This window comes from Nicotiana tomentosiformis, chromosome 4 (genome assembly GCF_000390325.3).
Source record: "Nicotiana tomentosiformis chromosome 4, ASM39032v3, whole genome shotgun sequence".
Lineage (NCBI taxonomy): Eukaryota > Viridiplantae > Streptophyta > Magnoliopsida > Solanales > Solanaceae > Nicotiana > Nicotiana tomentosiformis.
The window spans coordinates 130,321,880-130,334,238 of record NC_090815.1 but is presented as its reverse complement, the minus strand read 5'-3'; the positions used below and the strand labels follow the sequence as shown (position 1 = coordinate 130,334,238).

The 12,359-nt window shown below is 34.5% G+C and overlaps 1 protein-coding gene across 1 annotated transcript; it reads right to left on the bottom strand.

Annotated features, from left to right (window-relative positions):
- Positions 1-868: 868 nt before the first annotated feature.
- On the bottom strand, positions 869-1,715 carry LOC138910523 (uncharacterized). The gene is made up of 3 exons (XM_070201767.1): positions 1,597-1,715; positions 1,263-1,516; positions 869-1,194 (listed from the first exon to the last, which is right to left on the bottom strand). Exons 1-3 carry the CDS (start codon positions 1,713-1,715, stop codon positions 869-871), a joined length of 699 nt encoding a protein of 232 aa, XP_070057868.1.
- Positions 1,716-12,359: the final 10,644 nt, after the last annotated feature.

Below are 12,359 nucleotides of genomic sequence, written 5' to 3'. Positions count from 1 at the left end.
GTTTAATCGCGTTTCAACTTTATTTTTGTATTGCTTGGATGCCTCAATTGCTTCATCTTTACTATTAAGTAAGTAAATATAGCAATATCTAGTACGGTTGTCAATAAAAGTTATGAAATACTTTTTCCTACCACGAGATGGTATTGACTTCATGTCGCAAATATCTGTGTGAATTAAGTCTAAAGGATTTGAATTCCTTTCAACTGACTTACAAGGATGTTTAACATACTTTGATTCCACACATATTTGACATTTCAAGTTATTGCATTCAAACTTAGGCAATACTTCCAAATTAATCATTTTTCGCAAAGTTTTGAAGTTGACGTGGCCTAAACATTCATGCCATAAATTATTTGACTCAAGCAAGTAAGAAGAAGTTGAAATTTTATTCATATCAATAGCAATTACGTTGAGTTTGAAAAGGCCCTCTGTAAGGTAGCCTTTTCCTACATACATTTCATTCTTATTAACTATAACCTTGTCGGAAACAAAAATACACTTAAAGCCATTCTTGACTAGAAGTGATGTCGAGACTGAATTCTTCCGCATTTTCGGAACATGAAGGACATCATTTAGAGTCACAATCTTGCCAGAAGTCATCTTCAAAGCTATCTTTCCCATTCCTTCAATTTTTGCAGTAGCAAAATTTGCCATAAAAACTGTCTCGTTGGGTCCAGCGGGAGCATAAGAAGTAAACAACTCCTTGTTAGCACAAATATGACGAGTTGCCCCCGAATCAATCCACAATTCTCTAGGATTTCCGACTAGGTTGCACTCCGAAAGCATGGCACATAAATCATCTATTTCATCATTCTTCTCAATCATGTTTGCTTGGCTTTTTTTCTTGTCCTTCTTTGGTGCACGACATTCAGCAGCCTTTGTGTCCAACCTTTTCACAGTTGTGGCAATTACCTTTGAACTTCTTTTTGCTTGGGTAATTCTTTGGTCCAGACGACTTCTTTCTCTTGTTGCTCGTTGAAGCTTCCTCAACAATATTTGCACCCATAATTGTTGAATTTCTACGAGACTTCTTCTCAGCAGCCTTGTTATCCTCTTCAATCCGTAGACGAACAATAAGGACTTCAAGCGTTATCTCCTCATGTTTATGTATCAAGTAATTCTTAAAGTCTTTCCACAGCGGAGGCAGCTTTTCAATAAATGTCGTAACTTGAAACGCTTCATTTATGACCATACCTTCAGCAAGGAGGTCATGAACAATAACTTACAATTCTTGGACTTGCGTCAGAAATTCTTGGATTTACCGTCAACTATTTTGAAATCCAGAAATTTGGCGGCCACAAACTTCTTTAGTCCAGCATCTTCAGACTTGTACTTTTTTTCAAGAGCATTCCACAATTCTCTTGATGTTTTCATGACGCTATAAACATTGTACAAGCCGTCTTCCAAGCAACTTACAATATAGTTTTTGCATAAGAAGTCAGAATGCTTCCATGCCTCAGTGACCACAAATCGCTCATTTTTAGGAGTTTCTTCTCCTAGGACTGGAACGTCTTCGCTGATAAAGCACTGTAAACTGAGTGTGGTCAGGTAGAAGAATTTTTCTGCTGCCAACGCTTAAAGTCCACACCGAAAAACTTCCCGGATTTTTCTGTTGGTGTCATCGCTGGTGCAGGAGTTGTGCGACTTGAAGACGCAGTTGCTATTGCAACAGTAGTCCCAACAGAACCATTCTGTTGTTCCGCACTTGTTATCATTTTTATGTAATAGAAATTGACAAACATAATTAGTATCTCGGTGAAGTTTTTATATCTTCAAACCGAATACAAACAATCAAGTTTTTATATCTCGGATTGAGTAGAAAGTCACAAAGACTTTAATCTCAAACTGGAGTAGAAAATCCGAAGATTTTAATCTCCAAAACGGGAGTAGAAAATCAAAAAGATTTTAGTCTCCCAAAGCAAAAAGTAAGATGAATACAGAAATAAATATTAAATTTCTTAAGCTTGTTATTACTCTGTATTCAAAATCAGTAAATCAATAAACGTTAGTTTAAAGAAAAAAACAAAGCAGGAAAAATTTCGAGCCCACAAGTTTCTTGTGTTTCCTTAAGGAATTTAATCCCCTCACAATGCCCAAGGTTGCGGATTAATTCCTCCCAGGATAGAACGGAATAACTATTCTGTGATAGCGGCACTTCAAATCATAGAATTTCGGCGAACTCAAATGGCGGAGCAAATCACACAAAATGCTTACGTTTTGCTTTTTGAAAAACCAATGCAGTATGCAGAAAATTGAGGGGAGAGATTTCAAATTTTACAGTGAAGGAAAATTAGGCTAAGCCTCTCTATTTATAGACAATGAAAGGGTGAGATGAAGAAGTGCAATTCAAGAGGCGCCTCTTCCATTTCTCATTCACACCCCAATGAAAGAGTGAGATGAAGAGGTGCAATCCAAGATGTGCCTCTTCCATTTTTCATTCACACCCAAAAGGTGTCTCTTCCATTTTCCATTCACACCCCTTAATAAAAACGCAACATATATGTCCTTTATAATAATATTTTATTATATTAATCAAAAATATGGGAACAAACAAGAATGTTATAGAAAATGCTGTTAGATCAAATAATATAATTCAACGTTGCGTTAGTAACACCTATACTTTCACTCAAGTTCATTTAATTAGATAATAAAACAAATACTACTACATTATGTATACTCCTAAAGTAGAATATTCTGCGGGATGATTCTATAAATTTGTTTAGCAATATTTTTGTGACAGTTTCTTATTTAGATTCAAATATTAGAGATAAACTGAAGTTTGTCACTTTGTCGCCAGATCTATTGCTGCCTCCCTTTACACTGCATGTCTCAATCATCACACAAAGAAAAATTAATACCAGTAATTAATAAGTAATCAATCAATCAATCATAAAAATTAATTAGTTCAACCTGTATTAGTTAGTATAATAATTACTAAATAATTCACCATCTATTCCTCGAAGTCGTTTGACATGATAAGGATGACGATTGCTGGTTTGAAGAAAGAGGCATGCATCAAGTTATCAACTTATCCATCAAAACTGTATTACTAATATTCTAATTTATATTTATTCCTTTCATTAATTAATACCAATCAAATCAATGTTATGAATCACTAACTATATGACTTAAATAAGAAAACAAGTCCATAAGAGTTACAGCCAAGATTTCAAACTTTATGAATTTTGAATTTTAGAATAACGACTTCGAATGTTGATAATTTGGTTTTAAATATACTATATATATATACATTTAATAAATTTTTTAGTATAAATATATTATTTGAACAAAAATTATTTGTTTTGACTGAACTCGTATTTGGGCTTCTACCTATGTGCCTGAGGTCGATAATTGACACTTTTCCTCTTTATTTATGTTGCATTTGTGTGTGTCTATCAAATATCACTCCCTTTTGCTTCAAGTCATTTGACTAATTAATATACTTTCATTCCGTGTCCTATTATAATAATCATTATTTGAATAGTTGATTTAAGAGTTGTGGATGTGGTTTGGAATAGAACACATCCTCTTAAAACTCAAAAGTGGAGAATATTCTTTTATTAATTCAATATTTTATGTATTGGAAGGTAGAAGAAGGAAGAACCTAACCACAAATGGGGAAGCATACATTTGGATTTATTAAATTGGATCTTGTATTAATTAATCAACATATTAATTATTTTGAAATTTGTATGGTTTTTTTTACTTTTTCTTTCTTCATGCATCTGGAGTCCAGGAAGTGACGACGCATGACATAATTAATAGTGCTATTTATTTACAAATTGTATTGGTCAGATTCAGACCTGGGAAATTTATTTAAAGAACAATTCAAAGACAGAAGTAGGCAAAGTATATAAATTTTAAAATACAAAGATCGCCGAATTATATGACTGAGTAAACCAAGATCCACGTGTAAGTCCATTCCTTATTAGGAACTGCATTTGATAAAATTAAAATTGCATCTACCAACATTAAGGAAGCAGCATATGAACACCCTCCCCCTCCCCCACAAAGATTTTTTTTTTTTTTTTTACATAGATAAAGTAGGAGCAGTTGGGGAGCATTATAAAATAAAAAGATTTACAAAGTTCAAACGCAATATTAGGATTAGTGTGGAAGCAAACTTTCAAAGTAGTAAGAGGTCGTTTGGTAGAGTGTATTAGAGAAAAAAATGCATGCATTAGTTTTATGTATTAGTAATACCTTGTTTGGTATACTTTTTCTAACATATGTATAACTAATACAAGCATTAGTTATACATCCTATTTGGTATTATCATATGTATTGTCACACCTCTCTTTTTTCGGGGGATAGGGGAGTTTTTCCAATTTAAGTGACATTATTCGAAATGAGATTATTTATTTAATTTTTCAGAGTCGCCACTTGGAATAATTTATGTTGTCCCAAGTCACCGGTTTATTTTAAATCTCAAATCGATGAAATTTGACTCTATTTATGGTCTGTGAACACAGAAGACCGGGTAAGAAATTCTGTTAACCCGGAAGAAGGTGTGAGGTACTCCCGGATTCCGTGATTTTAGCACGGTCGTTTAACAATTAATACTTGGCCTAATTATCTGATTCATTGCATGTTTAAAACCTATTGTGTATTTTTACCTTTTGATCACTTTTAATTATTTGTTTAGCCGCTTTTAGTATTTATGGAATTTATTTGAACAAGCTACGATGTCGTACACTTATCATTTTGGTACACATTGCAAACCGCGCCACGTGAAACGCACCCGCATTTTACAACATGTTTATTTTTATCATTATTTGAAGTTATGGTCAAGTCGCGTGAAACGCACACTTGAATTGGGGTTTACATATCATGACTATGCCACGGGAACCGTACCCACAGTCACGATGATTTATTATTAATCGCGCCTAAAGCAAGCTACGATGTTCGAATATTATTCAATTACTAATTTTGAGATTATTGTAAGGTCATGAGGTATGGATATTGTTGTGGAGGAAATAAAGTAACTTAATTATGAAAAAATTGGCTAGCTTGTGTCTGTTTATTTATTTTTGGTCCTGGGCAACAATTAGTCCATAAATACGCCGGAAAAGTCCAATTAAAGTCTTACACCAATCATGGCCCAACCTAATCTCTTATAATTTTACTGCTAATCAATATTTGAAACTAGACTAAATTTATGGTAGGAATAGATAGATATGGGCAAAAGTAATTTAGTCACTAAAATAGGAGATCAAAATGAAACTAAAGCATGCTAAAATGGAAAGTCATTGCTTCATTGAATAAACAAGAAAAGTAATAAATTACTACATATCCATCAATAAGATTAACCATATGAACTACTAAAAAAGACAATAAATTAATCTTAACAAATACTCAACATGAGAGCAAATTAATCTTAGCACACTCGGATGCAAACTCGACCATATCATACTCAAGGTTAAATTAAAATAGAGTAACCCAGAACATTAATGGAAAAAAAATAGAAAGAAAAGTGAACTTTTGTATTAATGATTGTGGATTTAAATTACAACCACTCAATGATCAGATAGCTCTCAACTGGACCCTTCGGACCGCGGAAAGCTCGAGCGAAAAATCTCAACTTGCAACCTCAATCGACCTTGCAAAACCGACGATTTAGAGGCTATATTTGAAGCTTTTATTTTGGGTTAATGATGGCTCAAAAGTGATCAAGGGCTGATGGCTTTAGGGTGGTGAAACTGGTGGTTTTGTTTCGAAAGAATGACATGAATAGAATTTTTCTTAGCGTTGAAAAAGCAAAAATATTTTTTCTCCAAATCCCTCCCCTCTCTTTTTTCTTTTTCTCTCATATTTTTTCCTCACATTTCTCTTCTATTTATAGAAAAAAATTTGGAATTTTCAGATTTTTTTATTTTTTATTTTTTATTTTTAATTAAAAAGAATTTTCACTTCCCATTTTTCTTATTTTTTAAAAAAAAAATAATTCTCCACTTTTCTTTACTTTTATTTTTCAATTTCTTACTTTTTTTACTTTTATTATAATTAAATTCCCACTTTTATACTTTTCTTTTTTTATTTCCCACTTATTTTACTTTTCTTTTTTTTTTTCACTTATTTTACTTTTTTAAAAAAAATTTCAGCTACCCTTACTTTTATTTTTTAATTTTAACTTTTTTTTACTTTTCATTTTTTTAAATTTTCACATTCTTTTACTTTTATTTTTTTAATTTTTCACTTTCTTTTACTTTTTTTATTAAACAATGTTCACCTACTTTTACTTTTACTTTTTAATTTTATATTTATATTTTTCCTATTTTTTAATTCCCATCCGAAATTTTGTTTTAAAAAAAAATTAATTTTTTATTTATTTTCGGTTTTTAATTTATTTTATTTAAAAATAAAGATATATATATATATATATATATATATATATATGTATGTGTGTGTGTGTGTGTGTGTTTGTGTAACAAAGCTAAAAAAATATATATTAAATTTTTGAAGATATTTACATAGTAGAAGGTGGTAAAAATTCAAATATAGTCAAAAATTAGGTGCTCATAGCTGCCCCTCTTTGCTTGAAAACGCGAAGAGTTTTCAGGCAAAGACTAGGTGAGCCATGTGACTAATTTGTGACCAAACCATTATTCAAAAGGAAAAGAAATAAAAGATAGGGTGCAACCGAATCCTGGTTTTGGACAGCCTACATATCCCGGGTTATAGGAAAATCGGGTCACGTGTAGTTCAAGGAGAATGGTGGAATGATGAGTTGAGGAGTCGAGTAAGGTTCCGTCGAGGCTCCGGTCCGCGGTCCTGCCATTATATTAAAATAAAATAAAATAAACTAAACAAGCCTATCAGTTATGAGTTACAAGATTCTTATCTATGAGCCTTCAGAAACTTGATCTTGAGTCTTGACTGGTTCTTCATGCGGACTCTGATCTAAACCTTGATGCTCGCTAGCTGTAGGTTCTAGTTCATTGTTCTATAGCTTCTTCTAATCAAAACGGGACTCCAATGCTCGTGGCTTAAGTCATGTTTTGAGCATTCCACATCTTTTCAATTGCTTTTGCATTTTGGATTCACTTTTTTTTTTCTTTTATTCTGAATTGAGACTTCTTCTTTTGGTCATCTCGAACCTTGTGCCTCGAGGTAAAACCTACTCAGACACCAAAATAAACAAACGAACGAAATTTTTCTGCCCCAATTTGCACTAGGAAGATTTCGTGAGTTATTATAACAAAATTCTAAACTACTTCTTTATTGAAAGCAATAAAAGGTCGGGAGTGGTGTACCCTGAAAAAGTCATATTTTTGTTTTTGGATGTTGTTCTTTTATAGTCAAAGGATGTCTCAACTAAGGATTGGTGTACCTTATGTTGGGAAAATGTGGCCAGGGAATGGGATACCCTATATTGGCAAAGATATCGGGGAGTGGTGTACCGTGCATTTAAGATCAAATCAATTTGGGAGTTGAGACCCTATGTTGGAAAAACAGACTAGGGAGTAGAGACCTTATGTCTAAAAATATCAACTAGGGAGTGGAGACCCTATGTTGGAAAAGCGACTAGGGAGTGGATACCTTATGTCTAAAATAATCATCAATTAGGGAGTGGAGACCCTATGTTGGAAAAGCAGACTAGGGAATGGAGACCCTATGTCTAAAAACATCAACTAGAGAGTGGAGACCATATGTTGGAAAAGATACCAGGGAGTGGAGACCCTATGTCTAAAATAAAATCAACTAGGGAGTGAAAACCCTATGTTGGAAACATCAACTAGGAGACCCTATGTTGGGAAAGAAACTAGGGAGTCGAGACCCTATGTCTAAAATAAAATCAACTAGGGAGTGGAGACCCTATGTTGGAAAAGAGACTAGGGAGTGGAGACCCTATGTCTAAAATAAATTCAACTAGGGATTAGATACCCTATGTTGGAAAAGGCGACTAGGGAGTGAAGACCCTATGTCTAAAATAAAATCAACTAGGGAGTGGAGACCCTATGTTGGAAAAATGACTAGGGAGTGGAGACCCTATGTCTAAAAAAAATAAAAATCAACTAGGGAGTGGAGACCCTATGTTGGAAAAAAGACTAGGGAGTGGAGACCCTATGTCTAAAATAAATCAACTAAGGAGTGGAGACCCTATATTGGAAAAGAGACAAGGGAGTGGAGTCTCTATGTCTAAAATAAAATCAACTAGGGAGTGGAGACCCTATGTTGGAAAAGAGACTAGGGAGTGGAGACCCTATGTCCAAAATAACTTCAACTAGAGAGTGGAGACCCTATGTTGGAAAAGAATCTATGGAGTGGAGACCCTATGTACAAAATAACTTCAACTAGGGAGTGGAGACCCTATGTTGGAAAAAAGACTAGGGAGTGGAGACCCTATGTCCAAAATAACTTCAACTAGGGAGTAGAGACCCTATGTCTAAAATAACATCAAATAGGGAATGGAGACCCTATGTTGCAAAAGCGACTAGGGAGTTGAGACCCTATGTCTAAAAACATCAACTAGGGAGTGGAGACCCTATGTTGGAAAAGAGACTAGGGAGTGGAGACCCTATGTCCAAAATAACTTCAACTAGGGAGTGGAGACCCTATGTTGGAAAAGCGACTAGGGAGTGGAGACCCTATGTCTAAAAACATCAACTAGGGAGTGGAGACCCTATGTTGAAAAAACAGACTAGGGAATGGATACCCTATGTCTAAAAACATCAACTAGGGAGTGGAGACCCTATGTTGGAAAATCAGACTAGGGAATGGAGACCCTGTGTCTAAAAATATCAACTAGAGAGTGAAGACCCTATATTGGAAAAGAGACTAGGGAGTGGAGACCCTATGTCTAAAATAAAATCAACTAGGGAGTGGAGACCCTATGTTGGAAAGCGACTAGGAATGGAGACCCTATGTCTAAAATAAAATCAACTAGGGAGTGGAGACCCAATGTTAGAAAAAAAAACTAGGGAGTGGAGACCTTATGTCTAAAATAATCTCAACTAGGGAGTGGAAACCTCCACTCCCTATGTTGGAAAATGCAGCTAGGGATTGGAGACCCTATACTACCATGATTTGTTTTTTTTTCTTCTTTTCTTTTATTTCTTTTTAATTTCATATATTATTTTTAAGATAATGAGTAAAATGCGGGAAAGAGTTTGGAGAAGACTTCCCTTTTGGAGTAGTTGCTGCAAAACTGTTTCTAGCCTTTGCGTAATTTCATTTTGGTTGCACCTGCTTCTTGCAAGGTTGCTTTTGGATTGCATCTATTTCCCTATTTTTTTCAAACAAAGAACAATTTGTCAGTTTGAAACGGTGGTTGGTTTTGTGGCCTTGATTGTTTCAGTCACTTGGTCTCGGTCCTTTTAGTTGCAACTGGTTGTTTCCTGAATATCGATTGCATTTCTAACCTCGGAGGACCTTTGGCTTTTCCGGACTTTTCCATGATGGTTAGTCACGTGGGACTTAACCTTTTCAACTTTTATTTTGCAATTGTGGGCATTTGACTTTGAATTTTCTCTTTCAATAGTTTTTGATTTTGAAACATCGGCCAACATGACTAGTTGGAGTCAACTTGATGCCCCTGCCGAGATTGGGTGCCTTTTCTTTAGCATATTGGCTTGTATCAAGTGAGAACCCTGTAAATCAGTCCTGCCTTCCCTTCTTTGTCTTAGTTTCGGAACAGAGTTAAACTGAAAAAGATTCAAAGAAAAGCAAATAATAGAATGAACAAATGAATTTAGACAAGAGGTATCCCTTTCGGGGAAAAGAAAGAAGGACTTATTTGGAGTGTATACAGACTTCAATGAACATGACATGCCTCTTGGACTAGATGCCTGATCTGTGTAAACCGTCCAACTCTCAGAAATTTATCACAACTCATGCTTTGAGACTGAGAAACTTTGCCCAGGACTGTGTCAATGCCAGTGACTGTGAGGATCCTCTTTTTGATCAGTGGCACCCTTTGCGGGTTTTCACCAGCTGGCCTCTCTCATTTCTCTTCTCACCATCGCCTTATAGTGCTCTTTGTGAGTTTTCACTAACAAGACTCTCTCATTTTCGAATTTCTCTACTTACCATCGCCTTATGGTGCACGTGAGGTTTTCACCAATAAAACTCTCATTTTATTTCTATCATTTTGTTGTATCAGATCCGAGTAACTGTATCCTCCCATTTTGAATCTCTTTGTCGATTGATCGGAAGGACTTGAAAAGGATTTGGGTAAAAAAGATTTGGATTGAATTACAACTTTGGAACCTTTCAGACAAAACCATTGCCAAACCAATATAACATCTGTCCTAGTTTCACTTTTGGGGGAATTTGGATTTTTGTTTTGGTGTGACTGAACCCGAGAGAGAGGCTGCCTACGTATCCTTTCGGAATCAAGTCGAACGTAGTTCAAGGACGAGAACTTTCTTTTTTGATTCTCTTTTGTTTTGATTTTCTTTTCTGTTTTGGTTTCTTCTCTTTCTTTTTCCTTTCCTTTTTCTTTTTTTTTTTCATTTTTCATTTCATTTTCTTTGTCTTTTCTTCCTTTTTTTTATATTTCTTTTTTTCTTCTCTTTTCAATTTTTTTTTCATTTTTTATTCATTTTATTTTTCAATAATGACTTCCGAGTTCCAATGAGGGTAATCAAAGAATGGGAGCCGGCTCAAAAGGGTTTGCAAAGGGTTAAATGTTTGGATAGTGAGAAGAAAAGCCTTCTTCATCCCAACCAGAGAACATTAATGCTATATAAAGGATCCAACATAGTACCTTTTGACTGCACCTGCGTTGATAGTTGTTTCAGCGATATTTTTTTCGATGTGTCCCAAGTACAACGCTCTCTTTTGGCAGTACTCAAATGCAATGTATGGACCTTTCCAATCTGAAGCCAATTTTCCTTTAGATGTTTCCACTATATTGCCGCAACACGGAAAGTTCCAGCATAATATACTAGAGATTGGTGCACCTATGTATGAACTTCCAGCATATTATGCTGGAACTCCAGCACACGGAAAGTTCTAGCATAATATACTACTCCAGTATATTATGCTAGAATATTTTCCGGATTTTGAACAGTGTTATCGTTCAGATTTATCTTTACATGAAAAATGGCTAAATTTCGATTACTTTTGAAATTTAACTTTATTTCCTTAAATCTATCTTCATTGCATTTTGATTCTTGATTCATTATTTCGAAGTTTGACAGTGTTTTAGGATCAGGGCATGAAGTCCGCAAGCATGCCATGTTATTGAAATCTGCATTTAACAGAACTGAAAAAAGAATAAGAGAAGTGACAAAATTAAGAAAAGATACATTCCTAGACAATGAAATATTAATTTCATTTGATTTTGTTCTTCTTCTTTTTTTTTGATTTCGATTGATTGTTTTTTTATTTCTTTTGAATTTTAAAGATAGATGGGTTTACACAGAAAAGTAAGACAATAAAGTAAAATATCCGAATCACACCCTGAGATAATCCGGATGAAGAAAGGATAGCAAGACTGGCTACTGAGACTCCCGTCTGATAGGGAACTTTCAGGCTTGACGACCATTTTTGGCTTTTCCTCTGTCTCGGCAAGGGCTATAAGGGCCTTCAATGCCGTATCAAATTCCTCATCCCTCTAATTTCTGTTCATCAAACCCTCCGAACCACTCTGAACGGCCTGTGATATGGCCTTAAAGGCAGCATGACTCAAAATTTGGCCCGTTTTAAACTATTTTCGACCATCTCCCCAATTTTGATAGTCTCGGAGAATGGATTACCCATAGCAGACATCATGTTCTGGAAGTAGTTCGCCTCTTGGGCCTGTAGGAAGACCGTAACCATTTATGTTTCGTCCATTGGAGGCTTTCCCCTGGCGGCTTGCTCACGCCATATGACAACATATTCATAAAAATATTCTGCGATTTTCATTGTCAATCTGGACACAGAGTTCTCTTTTTGGATTTTTCACTCTTGCTTTTTTTTTTTTTTTTTTTTTGCTCTTTGTTTTTTTTTTTCACTCAGTTTATTTGATGTCAATGATCGAATCCGATGGAGATTGCATACGTATCATGATCGCCGCATGAATCAGATCTTGCGTAGTTCGGGAAGATAAGAAATAAAATATAAAAACTAACTCTTTTTTTTTTTTACTGATATACAAATAATCCGACAAAATCTCATAGCAACGAAAATATTTTTAATTTATCTTTCTTTCCATTTTGATTTTTTATTTTTTTATTTTATTTTTGGAAATTGGTGAAAGAAAGACTTCCAAATAAGAAATAAAATATTTTTAGATTTTGATTTTTTTTTTGAATTTTGGGAGAAAGACTTATAAAAGAAAAGGTAGAAAATATTTTTTTTGATTTTGATTTGATTTGTTTTCTTTTTTCAAATGAAAGACTTCTACAAAGAAAAATATTTTTGGGTTTAAA

Excerpts from the sequence above, each read along its gene's own strand:
- LOC138910523 (XM_070201767.1), bottom strand. The coding sequence starts at position 1,715 with ATGATAACAAGTGCGGAACAACAGAATGGTTCTGTTGGGACTACTGTT. Across the intron at positions 1,517-1,596 it reads CCAACAGAAAAATCCGGGAA|CGAAGACGTTCCAGTCCTAG; the intron begins GTTTTTCGGTGT and ends GTGCTTTATCAG. Across the intron at positions 1,195-1,262 it reads GGATTTCAAAATAGTTGACG|GTATGGTCATAAATGAAGCG; the intron begins GTAAATCCAAGA and ends TCCTTGCTGAAG.